A 25,857-nucleotide genomic window follows, 5' to 3' on the forward strand; every position below is an offset into this window, starting at 1 on the left:
CCTCAAAGGCTGAAAAAAAGCCAGGTTTTCAGGATATCATTAATGAATATGCTTGAGAGAAATATTTATACCACAGAGAATAGTGGGCATGCAAAGCTCTCATATGCATATTCATTAAAGATATCCTGAAAATTCTAGCCCGTTTGCAGCCCTTAAGATCTGAACATGGACAAGCTCAGCTTACTGATTATACTGTACATGTTCTTGTAATTCGGGAGTATGTATAGACTAGAGCAGTGGTTCCCAACCCTGTCCTGGAGGACCACCAGCCAGTTGGGTTTCAGGATAGCCCTAATAAATATGCATGAGAGAGATTTGCATACAGTAGAGATGACAGGCATGCAAATCTGCCCCATGCATATTCATTAGGGCTATCCTGAAAATCTGACTGGATGGTGGTCCCCTAGGACAGGGTTGGGAACCACTGGACTAGAGAATGACAAGGGGACAAATTTTTCCCCATCCCCGCAGGAACTCATTTCCCCGTCCAGTCCCAGCGAGTTCTTTTCCTATCCCTGCTCCATTCCTGCAAGTTCATCTGCACAAGCCTGAAACACTTTAAAATTATAAGTGTTTGAGGCTTGTGCAGTTAAGGCAGAGCTTACAGGAATGGGGGCAGGGACGGGGACAGTGACAAAACTCACGAGGACAGGGAAATTGAGTTCCTGCAGGGATGGAGAAAAATTTGTCTCCATGTCATTCTCTAGTACAGACCAGCAGAAGAACAGGCAGTCATATGGTAGGTTCTGTCATCTGTCCGTACAAAACTGGTTTGAGCAGGATAGGGAGTCCAGAAAAAAAGTGCATTCAAATGATTTGTAAAATAAATACATCTGTATATATGTGTGCCAACAGGAAAGCTGCATCTTATAATCCTTTTTAAGAGCGGTCGGTGTACTGGGGTGGGAGCTTTCAAATACTGTGTGCAGGCACGCATCCTGATTTCTTCAACGTGACTGAAACTCTACCCTGTGCTATCGGTTGGCTTTAGAGAAGAAAACAGACTGGATCACCTGGTCTCTTGATGGAAGTGGAGCTTCTATATAAGTATCAGAAAACACCTGGCTAATTTCTCAGTGTTCCCTCAAATGAAAATTCCTGTGTACAATCAGGCTCTTGGCCTAAAGTGAAACTGACACCACATTCTCTGAGTTGCAAATTATTTCAAGAAGAAAAACAACCGTAGCCCTATTTTTGCTTGAAAAGAAAGATAAAGTATGATAATGTTCAGAGTAAGAAAAAGTTTAAAAGAGCAAATTGGATTTGCATGAAGACTGCCAAGTTCATTTCCCCCCCAAATGACTGCCATCTTTGTTTTTGCATCACTTAGTTTAAACAATACTGTAAAAAAGTGGACACCTTTGAATAAAAAATTTACCCCCCTCCTTTACAAAGACGCACTAGGGTTTTTAGCACCAGCCGTGGCGGCAACAGCTCGGACGCTCATAGGAATTCTATGAGTGTCGAAGCTGTTACCACGGCGGCTGGCACTAATAATGCTAGCGTGGCTTTGTAAAAGGGGGGTGGGTGGGTTATTTAATAATCTTAGCAAAATAGTTGTTATGGTGGTTGTCAGATCAGAATTGGTACTGGTAAGGGAAAAAACAGATGTTCCCAATGGTTACAGTATTCCTACCTTCCTTGTACAGTTCTGGGCTGTAATCAGCAAATAAACACAGTGCTAATATGAAATTTGGGGGAAATTCAGTTTTCTTAAGCTAATTTACCTTAATGGTACTATCAGTTCAAATAGAAGAATAGCATGTCTTATCTGCCAGAATACAGCTGTAATTATATGTGCAAAAACATATATTAAGTTCACTGTAGCTGTAAAATGCACTCTACCATCACTTTCAGGGAAGGGCACAAGTATCTTCTCTATAGCTTCATTGCTCAGTTGTGCTCCTACTTATGATGGTGCTTTAATGCACAACGTATGGTTACATCCTAATTCGCTTACCCAATGTCTGTCTTATTTGCAATGTTTTCTCAATATACTGCATTCCACCCTTTGTTTTAGATGGAGCCACCGTCATTGTGTGAAAAAAATTCAATTTTGGGTAAATCTGCATGTTGTTGTCTTCCCAACACTGGAAGAGTTTACACTGGACCAAACACTTCAGGTTTTGAAGACCAGAACCCCTCCCATGGCAGTTCCGGGGGGAATCTTTTTAATAACAGAGCCCTGCATCAACTCAAACCATACCATTTCTGCCTTCTTCAGTTTTACCACAGCAAAACGAGTTAGGCCTTCATTTGATTGCTTCTTCTTATTTGAGTGAAGCATAATTCTTTGTTGGTTACCGAGAACTAGCTGGCCCAGGGCAGGTCCGTGACCGAACTCCACATAGATTGCAAACATGTAGACACCATTGTAGGGGGCTTTGAAGTAGCCACCTTCAGGGACATAGCCTTCTCCATAATTGAGGTATAGTTCATTAAACCGCAAGATTTTGGCTTGATTGGTACCTTCTGAAAATCCAACGTAGAACGCCACAGAAGAATCTATAAAGGCACACAACAGAACCCAAATAAATATTAGCTAAAACAAGGCCACCGGCATAATTTAATACATTATTACATTTACTAAAGTGTAGGATACAAATGCTTGCTATATTTGACATATACCTCCACTGTATGAATTTTATATGATTTCTGATCAGTTTTCATCACTTCTGGGTAAAACCTGTTTTTATGTTCCTTCTCAGGGCAACATTTAAACAGGAAATCATATAGAAGTCAAAGATCTGATTAATTTTATACATTATAAAGATATTTTCTTTAGTATTAATCTAGGAGATAAATGTATTTGCAGAATTATTGTGCTCTAATCATGGTGCCTCACAAAAACCTAAAAGAAATAGGTTTGGCTGAACAGTATGTTAAAGGTAGAAGAATCTGAACAATTACTCGTAAGTCTGGAAACCGCCTCAAATTTCTTACAGTTCCTCATGAAAGACCCTTGGCTTAGACTCAACTATCAAGGACTTACAACCACCACCTTAACCAAAATGTAATTTTTTTGATGCAGTCCAATGTGGTAGAACTATTTCTATACAGGTGAGGGATCAATGGTTCAATTCCTTGTATATTCTCTTCCCATCTAGAGGACTGTATCCTTTCTGGGCCTTGGAACCATTAATCTCTTTTTCTAAATGAACCTCTTTTTCTAAATGAACATTCTCCCCTGAATCCTCCCTACTTAACTAAAGGGGACTAGTTCAAGTTCAATTTATTTAATATACCGCAAATGTAAAACCAGGGCTAAAATCTATGCGGTTTACAAACTCATATAAAAGGAGGGTGCAGGGGTCAATCTGTGGAACTCACTTGTGAGTCAAATACGGAAATGTGGTGAAAAGGGCACATTTAGGAAATTACTTAAAACAGAATTGATTGTAAATTCCTTTTTCTAAGATATTGATTCCTCATGAGTGCTGACTTCTAAGAACTCGTTTATAATTGTCTTTTGGCATTGATTTTTCTATTGCTGACTCTCCGAAGATTTGTCTATTCATGTTTATGAGTTCTTGTCTTTTGTTTTATAAATTTATGTAAGCAATATCATGTAAACCATTTAGGCTTTAGACGGTATACAAATTTTAAAAATATAAATAAATCAATTCATTAATACCAATACAAGGACAAAAACAATCAATATTAAATAAGAACATGAGGAGAGAACTAAGTAGGGGGGGACACTCGATGAAGTGACAGGGATATACTTTTAAAACAAATTGGTGGAAATTTTTTTTTAACTGAGAATAGTTAAGCTCTGGAACACATTGCCAGAGGATGTGGTAAGAACGGATAGCGTATCTGGTTTTAAGAAAGGTTTGGACAAGTTCCTGGAGGAAAAGTCCAGAGTCTGTTATTGAGAAAGACACGGGAGAAGCCACTGCTTGCCCTGTATTGGTAGCAAGGAATGTTGCTACACCTTGGGTTTTGGCCCGGTACTAGTGACCTGGATTTGCCATCGTGAGAACGGGCTACTGGATTTGATGGACCATTAGTCTGACTCAGTAAGGCTTATGATGTAATGGTGTCTTCCTTTCATTCAACAAACTACCATTACCAGTAAAAGATCCTTCCTTTCTGAACTTCCCTCGCCTCCCAGAAAATTCTCCAATACCTGGTTCTGTAGCAACTTTTATACTGACAGGTACTTTTAGCATTCACATTTGTTAATGATTGGCTACTGGCAGCTTCATCAATGGATCTAGTTCAGTGCTTGTCAATCTTTTTGTTCAAGTGACCCCATAGTAATGGCCAAATAAAATTGTCTGACCCCACCATAAAGGTGCATAATAATGCACCTATGGAGAGCCCATCTAAGCCAGACCCCATTTGGGGTCCTGATCCACAGTTTGAAAAGGTCTGGTCTGGTCATGAAAATCTATCTGCTTCAAAACCTTAGCTTTTTTCATAAACTTTGAAAAATGAATGTTATAAGCTGCATAAATTGTGTCATTAATAGAAACCTTTCTAGACATGATTCAAGTGAAAGCTTCCCTTCCTCAACAATAACAAAACTAAGGCACTGTGGAGGTGTTAGGCCATTTGGTTTCCACAGTTTGACATAACTTTTGATCACATCAAAATGAGAAAGCCATGACAACACCCAGTGGTGTACCTAGGGTATGTGAGACCCCCCAATATTAAAAAAAATTTTTAGTCATTTTATTTTTATATCCATCCTCCCCAGAGAGCTCAGAATGGGTTACACTTTAATATTCACAGTGTTACAATCTAAAATTACATAGGGTTACAACCTCTCCAACCCCACGTCGGCGCTGTGGTGTAAACAAAATTTTAAAAAAAGACTTTTCCTCTGTCTTTTAGGTCCTAGCTCATGTTTGCTGTCTAACACCAACTCAGGCAGGATACACATTTCAAATCTGACATATTGTAATCACAAAATAAAAAATATAATTATTTTTTCTACCTTTTGTTATCTAATCATTTTATTATTCATATCATACTGATCCCAGGCTCTGATTTCTGTTTGTCTTCTGCAGTGGCGTACCTAGAGTATGTGGCACCCGGGGCCCATCATTTTTTGACACCCCCCAATGTAAAAAAATATTTTTTGTAATAACCATGAAAAATAAATGGTCATAATAGAAACAGGCAGTGAAAATTTTCTTTTATTTAACCTCATATATGTAACCATTATTCCAAGTATAACATAAATTATGTCTGAATTGTCATGACATCAGAAGTACATATGGAGTAGTTGCAGGTGATGCTTGGGACAGTTCTGATTGTGTTAGTTTGGTTTTATGTGTTTTTTGAATAGAAGGGTTTTTATTTCTTTTTTGAAGGTTTTGTAGTTTGTGGTCGAGGTCAATAGGTTGTAGAGTTGGGGGTCGAGTGTTAGGAGGTTGTCGAACAGTTTTTTTTCTTTTGACGATTTTGGTTGGAGGGTGTGTGAATGGTGCGCGAGTTCTCCTATGTCTGGTTGAGGTGGATTGAATTATTTAGTTGAAGAAATTAGTAAACCCTCCCCCCCATTCCACACACATTAATTCTCTTCCATTTTTGTTCCCATTCTAGAAAACACTGATTAGTTCCCAGAAAAAAAATACATTAAAATAAGAAGTGAAAACAAAGGCCCCTACAGATGAGAATATAACATAAGAATAGCCTAACTGAGTCAGACCAATGGTCCATCATGCCCAGTAGCCCATTCTCATGGTAACCAATCCAGGTCACTAGTACCTGGTCAAAACCCAAAAAGTAGCAACATTCCATGCTACCGATCCAGGGCAAGCAGACACTTCCCCCATGTCTTAATAACAGACTATGGACTTTTCCTCCAGGAATTTGTCCAAACCTTTCTTAAAATCAGCAACGCTATCTGCTTTTACCATAACTTCTGGCCACTTCATTTTTAAGCTTAGATCTTTCCTTCCAAACAGAGACCTTGCTACAAGTCAAATACAGAAAGAACAAGGTAACTTAACAAGGACTTAGCTGTGCATGAAATGTGAATCTCCTCATACACCCACCATATAGTGCAAAAATGTGCAAAGGTTTGGTTTATTCTTTCGATCACTACATAGCCTAATGCCACACAAGCAGCGCTGTTACAAACATATTCTGAAGGTCAATGCTAAGGTTAACAAAGTTTCCTTCCTTGGACCACAAGGAGATACTGACAAACCACTGGAAGAGATCCCAAAACAACTACCCAGGAACAACACACTATGTGAACCAGTTAAGTGGAGTGGACTAACTGGGGGTGGAAATGGGCCTGGAGTTTGCTCAGCAGAATTTCCCAGACCACCTCTTCCTCTCAACATATTGACACGCTGCCACCACTACCACCATTAGGAACACCTCACCGGGTAGGCCAGCAATGCTTATAAACTTTATAAAACACATTATTATATTTTTTTATAAAGTACATATTTTAACTGAACTCTCTGACATCCTCAGCCTTGCCATTCACAAAAATAGAAGGAAGAAAAGTTCCTGTTTCCTGGTATCTCATGTCCCCAGCCTATACAATATTTTTCTTCTGCAGACCCTTCAAAAGTCTGACCAGATCCTTGTTTCACTTGCATTATAAAGTACTGAGGATGCCATCTCTCCCCAATCCCAGGTCCTAAAGTCTAAGACAGTAGCGCAAACTAGTGCTGCCCGATTCAAGAAAAAAAAATAAATTTCGATTCGATTCAGCCTATTGAATTGGTTTTTCGATTCAACTTTCCTGCCCAATTGGGTGTTTTTTTTTTTTTTTTCAAACATCCTGGTGGGTAGCTTTTTCACCCCCCTTTGGCTTCTCCTAACCACACTGGCGCTGTGGTGTAAGTAAAATAAAGAAACAAAAAGGACTTTTCCTCTCTGTTAAATCTTAGCTCACGTTTGCGGTCTAACACCAGCTCTGGCAGAATACACATTTCAAATCTGACATATTGTAATCATAAAACAGAAAATAAAATTAGTTTTTCTACCTTTTGTTGTCTGGTTATTTTTGAAATCTTGTTGGTCCAAGGCTCTGGTTGTCTTCTGATAACTTGCTTGCCAGGGTCTCCTTCTTCCTTCTTTCTGCATGCTAACCATCCATCTGCCATCTCTGTCCTCCCCATTTCCCTTCCCTCCCCAAGAGGTCTGGCATCTATCCTTTTTTCGTCTCCCTCCACAGATCCATCTTTTCTTAACTACCCTTTCATCCAGCATCTCTCCCTCCTTCCCCACCACCCCAGGGTCCACCAACTCTCCCTTTCTTTTCCCAACTACCCTCCTATCCAGTATCTCTATCCGCCCCTCCACACCATCCCTTGTGTCCAACTTCTCTCCCTTTCTGTTCCTTCCCTCTCTAAAAATCATGGTCCATCATCTCTCTCCCTCTTCTCTATTTTCAGACCCAAAACGAACACCAAACGCATGCACAGACCATCTTCAGGGAAAGCAGATGGTCTGCGCATGCGTCAGGATCGCACACTAGCGATTCGTACAGTTGGATGGGGGCGTACCTCTGATCGTCTTCATTTTAATTTTTTTATTTGATGAATTGTTCGGGCCTGCACGGATCGGCCACGGATTGGGCACAGAGAGTCAGGTAAGTGAATCTAACCCTTAGACTGGACGTGACCCCTTCTTTACACTTCTATATCCCATCCCTCTAATAGCAAAACATTTATATTTCCCCCCACCCAAAAAAAGTCTAGCAGTTGGTTTTTTTCATAGAACCATCATCACCTGCCTATACCATCTTTATTGCCTGGAACTGCAGATGTGCTCTATCTCATGTTTTCAGTTCACTCTCAGCCTAGCATGGCCTTATAAGCAAAACCTTGTTTTGGAGTTTTGTGAAGGAGCTTTTTCATGTGAAACAACCAATATAAAAGCCTGTTCAATGAGGCCTGAATGTCATTCTTATATCTGTCATGAAACCACCATTTGACTAATAGCAACCTTGTCTCTCAAAAAATATGACATGGGAAGTGCTCTTGGCAGTGTTACTAGCTAGAAGAGTCAGTAAAATTCAAATCTTAGTCATGTATAAACTTAACACTCAATTTCACTACAATAAAATAATCCTATATACTCATCCTAAATTACTGCCAAAGGTCATACCTTTTCACATGAATGAGGACACAATACTACCTTTTTTTTTTTTTTTAAGAATTGCCATACTGGGACAGAACGAAGATCCATCAAGCCAAGTTTCCTGTTTCCAGCAGTGGTGGGGAGTGTGTGGTACAGTGGTTAAAGCTTGAGATTATGGGTTCAAACTCACATTGCTCCTTGTGATTCTGGGCAAGTCCCCCCATTGTACCTGGGTACATTAGATAGATTGTGAGCTCACCGGGACAGACAGGGAAAAATGCTTGAGTACCTGAATAAATTCATGTAAACCATTCTGAGCTCCCCTGGGAGAACGGTATAGAAAATTGAATAAATAAATAATCCTCATTTGATGTTCTTCTAATGTATTTGAAATTAAGGGCTCCTTTAACGAAGGTGCGCTAGCGTTTTTAGCGCACACACAAGATTAGTGCGTGCTAGCCAAAAAACTACCGCCTGCTTAAAAGGAGGCGGTAGCGGCTAGCGCACGTGGCATTTCCGCCCGCGCGCTAAAGCTACTAGTGCACTTTTGTAAAAGGAGCCCTAAGTTTGAACAGACATTAAGGGCTCCTTTTACAAAGGTGCGCTAGCGTTTTTAGTGCACGCACCGGATTAGCACGTGCTAGCCGAAAAACTACCGCCTGCTCAAGAGGAGGCGGTAGTGGCTAGCGCACTTGGCAATTTAGCGCACACTATTCTGCGCGTTAAGGCCCTAACGCACCTTTGTAAAAGGAGCCCTAAATTCTTGAAAGCTGATTAGAGACCAGTTTGTTTAATAAGCTTGATAATTTGTTCAAAGACCGTATTGGACAGTAAAGTAAATTAACGGTTTTTCACTGAAACCAAATAATTCCTGAACATCTTTAGAATGAAAGGAAGTGCTGAGTCTAGAGTTAAATGTGAACATGAAATTAATTTAGTTTTGTACATTATGAGGCTGCTCCAATAAATGTCAGTATGTTTAAAACAATTGTTTCACAAGAATGCAATTTGCAATAACAAAATATAAATTCAAGAAACCAAAAAAAAAAACCTGTTATTAGCCTAGTGGTGGAGATGCCCCATGAAAAACCATTTAAAATCAGTGGAGAAAAAGCCTCAACTTATCAACACTATACGGACGGCAACCCAATGAGTTTGTAAACCAGTCCTCCTCTGCATCATAGGCAAAAAAAACTCCACACTTTTCAAAATGTAATTTTTCAAAAACGGGACCAAAGCCACCACTGTGCAGAGGGAGCTAAGAAAAAGAACAAAAACACAGTTCACTTATCTTCAGCGAGATTTTTTGGTTTATTAAAACAATTGTTTACCATACTTTGTAATAGAAATGCACCAAGTTCTACTAATTTCTTTTCATTTATAGAAGGTAGCTGCTGAAGAAGAAAACCATAAGACTCCAGGTGTGTAATAAAGGGTTTTGTCATAAGCCTCCCTTAGGCACAAATGTGAAATGTTTTGACAGCATTCAAGAAATGTTCCTTTTAATCCTTTAGTAGGTACTATAAAGAAATAAAACAAAAAGCAAAGGAAATAGGGTAATACTTTTTTTATTGGACAAACTCAATGCATTTTATGATGAACTTTTAAAAGTAACCCTTCTTCAGATCAGAAGGGTTACCTTTGAAAGCTCATCATAAAATGCATTGAGTTAGTCCAATAAGAAAAGGTATTACCTTATTTCCTTTGTTTTTTTGCTTTATTTCTTTATATTTCCTTGGGATGTGGACTAACACGGCCACCACACCATTTCAATCCTTTAGTATAAACCCTTGAGAGAATGTTTGCATCTACAAAATGTCCTGGGATTTAAAGCCCACTAATTTTGCATTTAACATTGTATGGAGTAGCTGCTTAATGGTTAGTCCAGTGGCCTGTGGAACCGGGTTTGATTCCCACTGCAGCAACGTTTGATCCCGTGGAAGTCTCTTAATCTTATATTGCCCCAGGTACAAAAGAAGTACCTGTATATTTATAAAATGTAAAATCACTTTGATTGTAATTACTACTACTACTACTACTACTACTTATCACTTATATAGTAAATGGTACTGGAGACAAGGCGTATGCAGTGTTGTACATTTTGACATTTATAGGCAGTCCCTGCGCAAAAGAGCTTGTGCCTTTGGTCCTGACTGGGATGAATTATTATAATTAGGTCAATATAGGCCTTCCAAGGTTATTGATAAGGTCCATTCAATTGATTTAAAATGCAGTTACTTCATTGCAAAGTATGGGTAGTGAGAGAGGATCACTTCTATAGTGAAAAACCTTTAATAGCTAAAGAGTATCCCTCAGGAATATTTCAATAAGACAAAAAAATCATATAAAGATGATATTTTAGTGTATAAATATCATGCATAAAGAACAGGATAGTCAACATAGGATAACCAAATAGCTTCAATAATGATAATTTTATAATATATCATGGTAGAGAAAAAAAATGATAAAAATTATCAGCAAAAATCCTACCTTTTGTAAATAGCTTCTCTCTTAGTTTACTCTCCTTGGATAAAGTGCCAGTGTACATGCTTTCCTCTCCAGTTTGCTTCTTGTCTCTTACTTTGTGTTGTTCTTCAGCTCTCTGGTGCCTTTTCATGGTTTTCATTATGAATGTCTGAAACTTTGTAATGTCTAGACTTATATTGGAAGCAATTAGCTCGTCATTGCTTCCAAACAGCTTTTGGAAAAGATGGTGTTGTTCCTCAAACAGCTGTTTAACAGACTGCAGATCCACTCTTAACATTTCTACTGAACCATTAAGTGGTTGTATTAGGTTTAGCAAAGTGTTATTACAGCAGAAATTTCCATCTGGACAAAGCATTTCCAGGTGTTTGATTTTCATGCTAAAATATTTGATGTCTTTCTTCAGGGTCAAAATGTCATTGTATACAGAGTTATCAAGCACATCATCTGAGGTACCTTCATGGTTTGGCTCCATGTGTTCAGGGATGTCTTGTTTGCTGATGCTGTCTTCTGAAATGATCTTAATTTGATTTCCAAGGTTAGAAGTACTTGAAGATTCAGGTGAGTCACTATTTTCATTCTGCATCTCCAACACTAGAATTCTTTTCTTAAGGACTTCTAGAGCTGCATTTTGCTTTTCAAAATTTTTTGAGGTGCCATTCAGAATTTCATGCATTTCAAAAATTGACATCTTCAGAGCTTCTGGATTTTCTTCAGACAAGACTTCTATTATATCATCTCCCAGCAGGGCCACCAATGCTCTGTCATGACGTGAGGTATCTTCCAGTAGAGAGTTAAAGAAACTGTGAAGGTCTTTTATATGGTTGTTCATTTCTTCATCTTCCTTCTTTAAGAGTAAAACATCATCTGAAAAATTCTTCATTTGGTCCTTAAATTGTGTAATGTCATACATAACAATTCTACCTTGCTCTTGCTGAGATGCCAAAGACTGATAGATAGACTGAAGGACCATTGACAGATCTTCAACTGAGTTTTGCAAGGCTTTTTTAGAATTTGTTTCTGTTTGATTAAGTTCTTCCAAGTTAAGAATAATCTCTTTAAGGTGACTGGTGATGTTTCTTTGGTCTTCTTCAAGTATAGATATGTCTGAACTCAGTCTCTGACATTCACAGTTTTTAATGTAGTCTAGTAGATCCTGATTCCTTTCTTCTAGGCCTATGATGGTATAGTTTAAGTCAATTAACTGCTTTTGAAGTTCATCTTTGTTTTCTTCTATTATTAAAGATTTCTCTATTAAGGATATCTGATATTCATTTTTCGCAGTCTTCAGTTGAGTTCTTAGATCATTTATCCATTTATCCAGAGTAGAAATGTCTTCAAAGGCTGATAGAGAATCCACATTCAGATTTTTTATCTGCTTTGCATGTGCTGCAAGAGTCTCATTAATTTTGTAGGCATTAATTTTGGGAGCACCATCTTTGGTGTTGTGATATAGCCAAAGTTCTGTAATATTTCTAGCTAAAGTCTGAGTCTCATCTTGGAGATTTTCTTGTTCCCGTTTAATATCAGCAAGGCTAGTGCTTAAAAATGCAAAATGGGACTGATGAATCTTGTGATTTCTCTTCAGTTCTATGTCTGTATCATCTTTAACCATGGTGAGGTTATAATGGATCCCAGACTTCTGTAAATGGAGATGATTGTCCATGTTTTGCTTTAGCTGGTCTACTCTGTCAATGTTCTCTTGAATCTTTGATTCAAATTTTGATCCCATTTCTTGCAGATCTTTCTTTGATGCCATTGTTTCTTGAAATTTCTCTATGCTTTCCCTGTTGGCTTCAACATTTTGGGACAAGTTTTGCACTCTGCCTGAAAGATCCTGAAGACTTTTGTTGAAGTTTGTCCACATTGGCTTAAAATGTTCCCTAAGAAAGTTTTCTATGTATGGCAGAAGCACATGTTGAAGAAGTTGATCTTCAGTGTCTGCAACAAGAATAAACTAATATCAGTTTTACTCATTTAAGGGGCAATTCTATAAGCTGGTGCCTAGAGGAATGTGCCATGTAAATGCTGTAATTGACAGGTGCCTATGTACACTAGGCACTATTCTATAAGTAGCACTTAAGTGCCATAGGAGCTGATTCTATAAAAGGTGTCCTATTTGCAGATGCCTAGTGACGCCTAATGAAAATGTGTGTGCAACCCATTAAAAACCAATTAAGGTTGTACATAGATATCTGTGCAGCATCTAGCGATGCCTAAGTCAAGACTTCTTCCCCTGCCCAATGATGTCTACTTGAAAAGTAGGCATGTTTAGGGGTGGAGAATAGGTGTGGTTGAATTAGGTGTCACTAGGCATTGTAGTTGGGCGCCAATAAATTAGGCCAGGAAACCCTGGCCTAATATGCCTGTGCCTACCACTAGGATGCCTAGTGACGCCTAAACATGCCTAGGCGCTGCTAGGTGTGATTCAATAAAAGACGCAAAGCAATTGATTGACAACTATGTGGAGCAGGGCCTACAAGTTAGGCGCCATTTATAGAATCAGCCCCATAGTAACATAACATAAATCTTAATTTGTATCTCGCATTACATTCCAGTTCAATGCGGGTAACAAGATAAGAGAAACGTACAATAGCAGTGAATTACAATTCAATGCAATATCATACCACATCAATAAACCATAAGATACAAAGGCCGTAAAATTATTCCCCTATAAATTTACAAAACAGATAGTGCTGAATATGTTGAGGAAAAGGAATCTACAAAAAGGAGAGAGCCAGAGCCTAGTCTTTTAAGAATTAGATTTTTGTTTTCCTGCGTCATTATCTTGGAAACTTATGCAAGAGGTGGGCACCGCAGGACCTATTAGCATGCAAAAGCTCAGAGGCTTCACATTGAATTTTCCTGCTGAAGTTGATGCTGTGAGTTTTGCATCCCTCTACAGTACAGCAGCGATTCTCAATAGGTGTGTCACGAGCAGCTGGGAGGTATGTTGTGCAGGGCTGCCTCACAGGCAGTGCCAGTGGCATGCATCACTGCGTTATTTTTCTAAAATGTTGCAGCATCTCTCTCGCATCTTCGTCCCCAAAACGGTTCACAATCCCGTCTTTCTAGTTAGAGATGTTTGGAGAGATGGTGACCATTTTTAAAGGAGACAATCCTTGAGGGAAGTCTCGGGCAAACCATAATTTTTCTTACCGATCTGGATTATGAAGCTTTAGCAGTTTGGAGTTAATCAAATGTTGGATAAGCTCATAGAAATTTTTCAGCAAATAATAGACCAGTGATGATGTGGCATAGGGAGCTTTAGGAAGCAAAGAGATTGTGAGTGTGGTACCGCTGAGGTCTGGTAAAATATAATGTGAATTTGAATTAAAAAGTATCTGTAAAACAATATTATCAGAGTTTGTTAATGAGGATTCAATTTATTTATGAACATTTTATCTGGGATAGTGTGAAATGCATTGCTGAGATTCATATGCATTACCTCTAGTGCCCACATACATAAGAACATAAGACTATCAGAATAGCCATACTGTGTTAGAACGATATCCATCTAGTTCAATAGCCTATTTCCATAGTGGCCAATCCAGGTCACAAGTACTTGACAGAAACCCAATTAGAAGCAACATTCCATGCTGCCAATCCCAGTGACTTCCTGAATATCTGTTCAAACTGCAGATTATGGACTTTTCCTCCAGGAACTTGTCCACACTTTTTTTAAACCTAACTACACTAATTGTGTACCTTATAGAATCAAGCTAAGTGCCATTCAGTTGGCGCTGAAGTTTTTGGCACTATATATAGAATCAGACCCTATAAATAATGTGTGTGCCTCCAGCATTTAGATGGAAAATACTCATGCAATCTAGGATAATTTTTTATCCCTAAATTATATACATGTCTCAAACTTGTTAGGTTAGTATTCTAAAAAGAAAAGCAGGTTACATAGGCACTCTCAAGGCACCCAAATACTGTATAGGTCAGGGGTTGGCAACAAGCAGGTCACGAGCCACATGAAGCTCTTTGACCACATGGCTGCAGCTCCCGCAGTGTGTACCAGTCTTCTGGGCTCCTCCTCCTTCCTTTCAGAGAGCCATACCAGTTTCTTTACAAAGCTATGGGAAGCTATTCAAACACACTGCCTGCGGTTAACCCAGAAGGCTTCCCTTTGATGTCAGAGGCTTGAGTAGTCAAAAGGAAACCTTCTGGATCAGTCGCAGGCAGCGTGTTTGAACAGTTTCCCGCGGCTTTGTGAAGAAACACATGTGGCTGCCTGGAACGAAGGAGGAGGAGGAGGCCGTTGCCAGGAGACAGGTATACACCACGGGAGGCGGGTACAGAAGGAAGGGAGGGCAAATTTGGGACACAAAATGGAGGGAAGGATGTAGGGGGCATGGACTTTAGTTACAGGATGGAAGGCCAGGGGAAGGGAGGGAAAGAGATGCTGAGGTGGGGGAGGAAATAGAAAGAGAGAATTGTTAGGCATTGATGTCTAAATGAGAGGGAAAGAGAGATGGTGCACATGGGGAAAAGAAGAGAGGAAAATTATTGGGCATAGGGAGGAAGAGAGAATTATTGGACATGGTGGTAGGAGAGGAGTGAGGTAGCGATGCATGGGGAAGAGAAATATGAAAGGAAGAAATGTTGGATGGGGTGGAGAGGGAATCAGTGGAACAGATGGAAATGAATGCAAGAGGGAGGAATGTTGGACATGGTGGTAGAAGGAATGGAGGGAGAGATAAAGCATGGTGCTGGAGAGGAGTGATAGAAGAAGAAATGTTGGGCATGAGGCTGGTGGACAGGAGTGAAAGATGCTGCACAGGATCTGGAGGATGAGAGAGGGAACAATGTTGGATGTGAAACAACTCTGTGCAGAAATAGAGTATTAAAAGTCTCATTAAATTGTTTTTCTTTATTTTCTGTAAGTACCGTATTTTTTGCTCCATAAGACGCACCTGATCATAAGATGTACCCTAGATTTAGAGGAGGAAAACAAGAAAAAAGCCCATTCTGAACCAAATTGTGTACTAATATATACCAGGCTCTGCACCCAGCCCCCCTCACTCTCTGCCAGGCTCTACACCCAACCCCATACTCCTTGCCAGGCTCTGCACCCTGTTCCCCCTCCCTGCCAGGCTCTACACACAACCCCACACTCCTTGCCAGGCTCTGCACCCTGTTCCTTCCCCAGTACCTTTTTAAATATCCCCCCATCGTACCTGTTAAAAATACTGCGTATTTTTTTTATAACACCCCCAATAACAAAAGATTCTAGAACCCCAAAGAGTATCAAGATTCCAGGCAGAATCTCAAAGAATAGCAAGATTCCAAAACCCCAAAGAGTAGCAACATTCTGTGCTACTGATCCAGGGCGACATTGGCCCCGGTGGTAGCCACATTATATCTGGCAAGAATGGAAGAAGCTATGATTTATCCTTTACAGCAGTTTGGAAATGTGGTCATCTGGAAACATTTCTTAGATGACGTGTTTTTGATCTGGAAAGACATGGAGGAATCTCTGAAGGCATTTGTGCAAGAACTGAATGGATTGAACCATCATATCCAATTTACTTTAGTATATAATATTGGAAGAGTGGACTTCCTGGACTTGACAATTACACATGAACAAGGAAAATTTAGAACCACCCTATACCGTAAGCCGGTATCTAGAAATACATTGCTAAAGTTCCATAGTCACCACCCTTATAAATTAAAACTTAATTTACCAGTTGGACAATTCTTGAGATTAAGGCGTATATGCTTGGATGAGGATGACTTTATCTTTCAAGCTAAACAACTCGAATCTAGAATTTTGGCAAGAGGATACCCAATGAAATCTGTAAGAAAAGCCTTCTTGCGGGCAAAATTTGCCAACCGAGAATTGTTACTGAATTCACATAACATCAATGTTCAGAATATTAATCATCAATTGACTATTGTAGAAGAAGAGAATAACCCTAATGAGCATCAGAATAACTCAAGACTAGTATGTGTTCTTCCCTTTTACACTGGGTCTAATTATTTGGTTAATAGCATAAAAAAGTACTGGCATGTGGTCCAATCGGTACCAGAGATTTTTGATGAGTTCCCTTTAATAGCATATAATCGTGGGAACAACATAGGTGAGCGTCTTGCCCGATATAGGTATAATACAGTCTCAGATGTGGATCAGGAGACGGTGGGACATTACAAATGCTTAAAATGCCAATGGTGCGAGACTACCATAGAAGGGGTGGATTGGCAACCTCCAAATAGGGATCTCACTATAACAGCCAAGACTGGGACCACTTACAAATCCCACAATGTAATATATGCTATACTATGCCCATGCGATCTTATATATATTGGTAGAACTAGTCATCCAGTTAATATTAGATTAAATGAGCACAAGTCCAGAATTAGCAAGGGAGTTATTGAAGCCCCATTGACCCAACATTGGGAAGCTCAGGCTCATAAAATTGAAGATATTAGATGGCGAATTATTGCACAAATAAAAGAAGGGTGGGAGGGTGGTGATTATAAACAGAAATTAAATTTCCTTGAGCAAAGATGGATTTACATGCTGGACACGGTTGAACCGGGGGGTCTAAATCAAGAAATTGAATGGGGATCGTTGGTGTAGGGTTCTGATTCGCTGCAAGTTATTGTGGGGGGAGGTACTTATAAGGGAGGAAGTACACGCAGCGGCCATCTTATCCAAAAAAATTTCTATGTGGATCGGGATGGTGCAGAATAAGTTGTGAAGGGGTAAGCGCCTGTTTTTAAATGTATAATTAGACGTTGGCTCCTAAATAAATTAAGATACAAGAGTTTAAGAGTTAAATATTTTATATGTTTCGTAGGGGACCTTTTCTTGAAGCAGCCTATCGGCGAAACATGTCGGATATGACAGGTCCCTTTCCCGATGAGATAAGATCATCAAGAAAAAGAATATAACAAGATAAGTTTTAACCAGTTTTTTTTATAACGGTTAAGTTATTGATATTAAGCACTTTAAGCACTTTAATAAGTTTGAGATATAATGAAGCACTTAAAAAAAAACCAAAAAAAAACAAAAAAATTGTGAATCATATTGAGTAGGGGCTAATGAAGAAGCCATAGCCAGTGAGAAGAATTTTGGCAACCAAGCAAACACAAAAATTGTGTGGTGACCAAATGGCATGTCTGAAGCCCTGATAGTTTGACTAAAGCAATTTATTAAGAAGAGAGAGCGGCATTGAGAGATATAGTTGTGGTATTATGACTGATCCAGGGCAAGCAGTGGCTTCCCCTGTGTATTTCTCAATAACAGTCAATGGACTCTGTCACCCTGTTCCAGGCATACAGCAAGAAAGAAGGGACAGAGTCTGGAGTTAGTGGTAGAGAGAAGGCTCAATACTTGCATTATTATAGTGTCTGGTGGACCCGCCCACCCATCCATCTGTCCGTCAATCAGTCAGTCATGCGATCTCTCTGGTGGACCCCTCGCCCGCCCGTCCATCCATCATGTAGTTTCTCTGGTGGATCGCCCACTGTACCTTTTAAAATGCAGCTTATAGCGTGGTGGTCCAGTGGTGTGTCGGCCATCAGGAGTGAGCTCTCCGTGCTCCTGCCTGGGCTGTGCTGCTTTCTGAATGGCTGACATCAGTTCTCGCAGTTTATAAAGGTATGGGGGGTGGGAGAATCCATGGATCTGTGGATCCATTTTAAAAAGGTACAATGGGGAGAAGTTTTAAAAAGTTCCGGGAGATGGTCAAAATTGGAGTCTTCGGTCCATAAGATGCACCGACATTTCCACCCTCTTTTGGCCTAAGTCAGTAGACACTGAAGTTGGCAGCAGGGAAATGTCCATTCTCAAAAAAAGGTCCAAACTGTGGTTTCTTTTGAGAATGACCTACTTGCCCATTCAGCAATCCACTGGCCCAGACTGCCACTATGTCTATCCCTACACCACATTCCTGACCAAAAAATTGCCCAAATCCCAAACGCCCAAACCCAGACCTTTTAAGCGAAGGAGGGGTCAGTCCTTCGCCTAAAAGCAGGATTCTGTAACTGGCGTCTGTCAAAAAACAACGCCTGTTACAAAATCTTATATCTGGCCCACCCCCCACCGCAATGATCATGGTCGTGATCGCGATCTCTCCCCGACAAAACCCAGAACCGGCAGGAGGGATTCCAAGCCCTCCTGCCGAAGACAGAACCCTATAACTGCCCACCCCCCTGTGAATACCGGCAGGAGAAAGCCCAAGTCCTCCTGTCGAGGCGTACTCCCGACACCCCCCAGAATACCAGCAGGAGGGAGTCTAGAACCTCCTCCTGAGGTGCTCTCCCAACACCCCCACCCCCTCCCCCTTGAATAAAGGCAGGAGGGATCCCAAGCCCTCCTGCTGAGGTGCACCCCCTGGAACCCCCCACCCCCCAGACAGCATTGGCAGGAGGGATCCCAGGTCCTCCTGCTGAAGGCGCACCCCCGCGTACCCCCAAACCCCCAAATAGCACCCTGAACCCCCCACTACACGCCCCACCCGAACTCCAGACACCCCACCTTGCTTACCTTAACGTTAGCTGGATGGATGGATTGCCAGTCCGGCCAGCAGGCCCGCCATTCTCGGAACTGGGCCAGTTGCCTAAGGCCCCTCCTATGGGCAGGGCCTTAGGCACCTGGGACAATCAGGCCCTAGTCCCGCCATTCTGAGGATGGCGGACCTGCCGGCCAGCCAGACTGAGGAACCATCCAGATGGCCAACTTTAAGGTAAGCAAAAGGAGGTGTCCAGGGTTTGGGGGCGGGTAGTGGGGGGGGGGCATTTGTGGATTCAGGGGACTGTTTGGGGGTTCGGGGGCATTTGGGGGGTTCACTGGGGTAAGCCTTTGGCAGGAGGGCCTGGGCTCCCTCCTGCAAATGTTGGGGGTGGGGGGTTTCGGAGATGCACCATGGCAGGAGGGCTTGGGATCCCTCCTGCCGGTATTTAAGGGTGGGGTGGGGTGGGGTGTCGAGGGTGTGCCTCGGTAGGAGAAATTGCTATCGCGGCAGGGGATGAGTAGGTTGCCAGGGCTGCTGAGCTGATCGCGGTAGCCGTGATCAGCTCAGCGGCCCCTATTCGGAACTTATACCTGTTCTGACTTGGTCTAAGTCAAAACGTATAAGTTCCGACTGGGCAACCTCGTTAAACTTTTGATTATACTTGCTGTACGACTAAGGGCTCCTTTTATCAAGCCGCGCTAGTGGGGTTAATGCACGCAACTTTTCATCACCCGTTAACTCCTGCACTGGTCAAAAACTACCACCTGCTCAAGAGGAAGCGGTAGCAGCTAGCGGTTTAAGCGCGGCTTGATAAAAGGAGCCCTAAGTCTAGGTCGGCCCACCTCCCGCCCTTTCCCCTCCTCCAAAAATGCCTCTTTTTCCTCTAGGCGTTCAGAGGCAGGGGAAAGGCCTAAGTTGGTTTTAGATATGTCTAAAACCAGCTTTGATTATCTTTACTTGGACGAGCTGTCTTTTTGATCATCCAAGTACTGATTTAGGCCACTTTTTGGACGTGATTTTTTTTTTTTGTTATGAGCCCCTTGAAGTTTTGTTTTTGCATTAAATGCATATGTACCCATATTGCATTAAAAAATCATATCTCAAACCCTCTTCGCTACCCATTGTGGTTCTTTGTTAATTTTGGATCAAACATTTACACTTCTCCCTCCGTATTCGCGGTTTCAGCATTCACTGTTTCGATTATTCACAGTTTTTATCTTGCTGGCTCCTTCCCCCAAATTACATCAGCTTGTATAGAGAAATCACTGATTCCAAGCTTTTACAGAGAAAATCGCTGATTTCCAGCACTTTCTTCACCGTGTTTTGCCTCTCCTTCAAGAACAGACCAGGTCTCCCAATATGTTATTCACGGTTTCACTATATTCACGATGGGTTTTTATAGAAAACAGCGAATAACATATGAAAATGTTATTCACGGTTTTTCTGTATTTGCGGTTCTGTTAATCCCCTATCACAGCGAATACGGGGGGGGAGAAGTGTACAATAAAATGGCTCTTTGCTTTAAAAAGGTTGCAGACCCCTGGCATAGGTATGCTGTTATAGAATCTCCCCGTACTGGGCCGGCTTTTTTGTAATGGGTCACTACCCCCCTTAAAAAGTTTAGTTTCAAAGCCAGTCCTGAAGGTGATATTATTTTACTCATGAAAATGAGTTTCTGAAAACTGACTATCATTTATATGGATAAAAGTATCTGCAGACATTGCAGCTATATGGACAGTATGACAATAGCTACGTTATGCACTAGACTTACAATAAATCTGGTGTTTGACTTCATCTAAGTGAAGCATCAAACTACAAAGATCTATAATAATAAAACCCTAGAGCGCGCATGCGCTCTTGAAACTTCGTGATCCCTGCCGCTGTGATTTCTGATCCTTGGCCGCGTTCCATTTTAGAAAGCGGCGGCAGAGATCACTCTAGCCACTCCCCTCCTCCCGCCCTCACTCACCAACTGCTGAAAGAAGTGTAGGCAAGCTCTCTCCCTGCCCGCGTCCTCGCCACCCTGATTGACGGCGCTCAGTCTTCACGCTTCCGCGATGCAGGTGGGGATCATAAAGGGTAAGGGAGCCGAGTAAGCAAGGGTTGGGCTGGGAGGGGAGAGAAGCGGTCTGCCTCAAGTTTTGCAAGGCCTGACTTCTTTGGGCAGCAGCAGCATTTACAATTCGCTGCTTTTGCTGGCTTCAGGCCTTCCTCTCTGGCGGGTCCTGCCTACTTTCTGTTTTCAGGAAGACGACCCGACAGAGAGGAAGACCTGAAGCCGGCAACAGCAATGAATTGTGAATGCTGCTGCTGCCCGATGAAGTTCAAGGAGGAAAGGGAGCAGAGGGGGAGAGAATGGCTTGGAGGGAAGAAGAGATGGCAGGGGAATGTATGCCAGACCAAAGGAAAAGGAAGGAGGAGATGCCATATGGAACAGAGAGAGAGAGGGCGGACACTGGATGGAAAGAAAAGAGAGGGCAGTGAATGGAAGGGGCAAGACAGAGGGTGAACAGTAGATAAAAGGGGTAGAGAGAGGGAGACAGACACTGAATGGAAGTGTGGGGGAGAGGAGGGACAGCCGCTGAATGGAAGTCTGAGGGACAGGGGGAGCAGACGCTGGAAGGAAGTGGGGAGGAGAAATAAAAAAGGGCACATGCAGGATTGAGAGAAGAGGATAGAGTTAGAAATAAAGACAGACAGACAGAGGGCCAGGGAGAGACAGACAGAAAGAATGACAGACAGCCAGCATCCAAGGAGAGAGAGAGACAAATTTTAAAAAAACAGACAGACGTACTCTAGCACCCATTAATGTAACGGGCTTAAATACTAGTTATCATATAAAAGCTTTTTAATTTGTTTTGCAAAAATATCATATCTTTAATGCCATAAACAACAAAAAAAGTACGTACAGTGGAGCAGAGAAAGATATGATATATTTACAAAACAAATGTCCCTGTATAATTGTTGGTTTTGATTCATCTTAACAGGTCTCCCTCTTACTTGATTTATTTGTATTGCCTTTGTAGATGATGGTGATATTCTCTTCCAGCGCCTTCAGATTAGCAGTTGCCTGATGAATATCATTTTGAAGATCCTCCAGAAGAGATTCTTGATTGTAAATTGTTTCTTTGATTTCCGTAGACTTGGCTGCAGATGAGAAAGAGTGATAATTTTCAAGAATTAAAAATGCCACAGCTGGCTAGCATGAAAAAAAAAAACCTCTCATCACAAAAGATATAGGCCACCAAAGTAAGGTATATTGTTTTGACTATTTTGTACACAATTCTTGTGAGCAGGTATAGTGCAAGGGTATTAGGTGCCTTAGGTGAAACTTCAGCCTTGCAACCCCTCTCACTTAACTTTCATTAACTTTTTATTGGGATATATTTTCTACCTTTTTGAAAAAATTCACCCAAGTAGGCAAATACCATGAATGAATAATCTGGACATAGGTTTCAAGGAGAATAATATTGTATAAGAACACCCCCCCCCTCAAGATTTTGAAAATTAAATTCAAGAAATATAATCATCCCAACGCCATCATACCCAGCAGAATGCTATAATATGGACATTACACCTAAATGCTTATGTTGTCACTTCCTGGTCCTGTGACCAGAAAGTGACATCAGAGATGAGCCGAGGCCGGCACGAGCAGCAAGTGTATGCTGCTCGCACCAATGAACTTTTAAGGAGGTATGGTGGGGTGTGGTGAGGTACCAGCACCCCCAGCAAAGATAACACCTTTGGTGGTGTTCCCCTCCTACTTACGCCACTGTTGGGCATGGAAACTGGTGCTAAGCACTGTTCTTTATAAGGTATGTGCTCTTTATAGAATAGTGACAAACCTTTCTGGTATTCATTTTTGAGCACCATTTATAGAATTCTCCCCTATATGTGTAGGTCTTCCTCGGGTGAAAGCTGGACAGAGTAGCGAGATACACACCTATGTTATAAAATACACATATATTAGAGGGGGAAGTTATACCTGTCTTGGAGTAGGTAGAACTTTCTTCGGGAGCTTTTGAGGAGCTAATTTTAAAAATGCACATATGAGATAGTGGCCTAATCTGGGCAATGAAAAAATCTACACTGAGTGCTATTCTATAATGGCGATTTGAGTTGCGTGCTGTTTACAGAATAGAGCTTGGCTCATAGACAACCCCGCGAAAGACAAAGGCGCGCGCCGACAACTGAGCGTAAGATGGAGGCACGCGCCGATGAAAATTACAGTTTTTAGGGGCTCCGACGGGGAGTTTTGTTGGGGAGCCCCCCAATTTACTTTATAGAGATCGCGCTTGCGTTGTGGGGTGCTTGGGGGGTTGTAACCATCCACATTTTACTGTAAACTTAACTTTTTCCCTAAAAACAGGGAAAAAGTGAAGTTTTCAGTAAAATGTGGGGGGTTACAACCCCCCAAACCCCCCACAACGCCCCCACAACGCGGCGCGATCTCTATTAAGTAAAGTGGGGGGGTTCCCCCCCCACACACCCCCGTCGGAGCCCTAAAAACAGTAATTTTCTACAGCGCGCGCCTCCGCGCTGCGCTCAGTTGTCTGCGCGTGCCTTTGTCCCGGCGCGCTTTTGACCTGACACCTAGAGCTTAGAGCTGAATTCCACGCCAAAATTTGGGTGCAAGGATTTACACCAGTTGAAACCTGGTGTAAGTCCCGGTGCATTAGTTAGATCTGTGTATCGTAAACTATGTGCCCCAGTAGATTCCAGGTGTGCCCCGTGGTGAGAGGCACATTCTGTTGGCAGCCAACTGGCGCTGACGACTCTCCTCGCCAGTGTCTCTCCTCCTTTTCCCGCACCTTCCCTTTTCCAAGATCCCACAGGGAAGTAACAGGTTTAGGGTCACGTCCGGGGGGCCTCTGCACCTGCGTGGACGTCAACGTAATGATGTGTGTGATGTCATCATGTCGATGTCTGCGCACTTCTGCGTGCCTTCCAGCAGTGTTGTGTCGGCCAAAAAAATTGCAGGACACTGAGTTAGATGCAGATTCCCATGAACACAGCAAAACTGTGTGCATCTTTAGTGAACATTCCTGGCCCGCCCATGCCCTTCCCGTGGCCATGTCCCCTTTTGAGTTGTGCACCAAAAAATTTGCATGCGGATTTGTATAGAATAGTGTATAATAAGATACATGTGCAAATCCTAATTGTTGCCAATTAGCATCAGTAACTGTTAGCACTCAATTATTGGAGCTTATTGGCTCAGCCAATTTAGTTGTGTGCACATCTTAGAAAAAAGTGCAATCTTGCACATGTAAATTTGCCCACCATTTATAGAATCTGGGAAATGTTGCCTTGTTAAAATAGTTGCAATGTATGTGCCTATTTGCCTTCAGAAGCCATGCCCTGTTTCAAAAGTACCCTCTGCATACAGTATGTTCAGAAGGGAGAAGCTCGGTAGTATTTTTTATGCATCCTTTTAAATGTTTGGCCCTAGTCTAGTGTGTCTATAACTAAGTCCACTCCAGTTTATCCAGAACACTGCGGCTAAGCTGATTTTTGCTAAACGCAAATATGACCACGTCTCCCCTCTACTTACCAATCTTCACTGGCTCCCAGTACTTTCCATAATTCATTTCAAATGCTCCTGCCTGGCTTTCAAGATCATTCACGGCATCCTTCCGCCCCTAATCCCTCTATCCTTCCTCGCCCCGACACCAACTACCACCAGATCTGCCCACAGACATAAACTTTCCTTCCCCTCTCTACACGGCATCCTCCACGCAGGTAAACTGGGTAGATCCCTCCTCTCCAAAATCACCGGCCTCTGGAACGACCTCACTGTCCCGCTGCGGAACCCGGACTCCCTCCAACTATTCCGAAAACAACTGAAAACCTGGCTTTTCTCTAGCATATAATAATCTCTTCTCCTGATTACATCCCCTCTTTTTATGCTTTGTAAACTCTTTCTCTTCTCTCTTCCCATATTTTTTAAACTCTGTAAACCGTGTCGAGTTCCACTTCAGTGGAGAAGATGCGGTATATAAACCTAAGGCTTAGTTTAGTTTAGTTTAGTTTAGTCCTACCCCGATAAAGATACAGAGCTTCACTGAGTAAAGCAACAATGTTCAAGAACATACCATATGTGGAAGGCCTTGAGGCCTGTTCACCCTCCATTCCTCTTGCTGGACTGACTGGAACTTGAATAGCATTAGGATCTGTAATTGAGAGTTCAACAGGCCACATATTAAAAGCTGCCGTAGCAATACTTTCCTTTCTACAGTGTCCTTATTCCTTGTATAATTTGAAATGTATAGGAATTGGTTATAGATTGCTCTGATTTTCTTTTTTCAGTTAAATCGAGTCCCAAACACCCAGAACAAGACCTTTTGGACGTGGGAGGGGCCAGCAATGTGATGGACTGACCACCCAGACATGGCAACAGAACAGTGGGGCACCTTACAGGGCACTGCTGTGAACTTCACAAAAAAGGTGCCATATAAACATTTCTCCAGTACTCCCATATAAATAATGTTGAGCCCCCCCAAACACCCCCAAACCCACTATATCCATCTGTCTACAACCCTAAAGTCCTTTTGGCTGCAAGTGGCACCTATATGGCAGTACAGTAGGGTTTTGGGTTTTTTTTTTTGTGGGCTCACATTTTCCACCATGAATGTAGTGGTTTGAATGGCTTATGGGCCTGGGTTCTCCTCTCTATGGTTCACTAGCCTACCCCTCTGGCTACTTAAGAGATCTCTGTGCAGTTCTACTAAGATTTCCTATAGCAGGTGCTGATGTTCCGGAGACAGGTACATATGTTTTTATTCTGATTTTTATGGCGTTGTGAGGAGGTCAGTGATCACTGGGGGAGTGTGTGGGGGTCTGTACTTTGTAT

At 41.8% G+C, this 25,857-nt stretch overlaps 1 protein-coding gene across 3 annotated transcripts in view; it reads right to left on the bottom strand.

The window, feature by feature from the left end:
* Positions 1-589: 589 nt before the first annotated feature.
* The window catches only part of MMRN2 (multimerin 2), a 72,394-nt gene continuing 47,126 nt past the window's right edge, over positions 590-25,857 (bottom strand). For all 3 annotated transcript variants that reach the window (XM_033940209.1, XM_033940211.1, XM_033940210.1), the window contains exons 4-7: positions 25,100-25,177; positions 22,008-22,154; positions 10,549-12,483; positions 590-2,505 (exon numbers count right to left, since the gene is read on the bottom strand). In XM_033940209.1, the coding sequence (XP_033796100.1) occupies positions 2,120-2,505; positions 10,549-12,483; positions 22,008-22,154; positions 25,100-25,177 (2,546 nt within the window). In that variant the 3' untranslated portion in view covers positions 590-2,119. The remainder of the gene's footprint in view (positions 2,506-10,548; positions 12,484-22,007; positions 22,155-25,099; positions 25,178-25,857) is intronic.

This window comes from Geotrypetes seraphini, chromosome 4 (assembly GCF_902459505.1).
Source record: "Geotrypetes seraphini chromosome 4, aGeoSer1.1, whole genome shotgun sequence".
Lineage (NCBI taxonomy): Eukaryota > Metazoa > Chordata > Amphibia > Gymnophiona > Dermophiidae > Geotrypetes > Geotrypetes seraphini.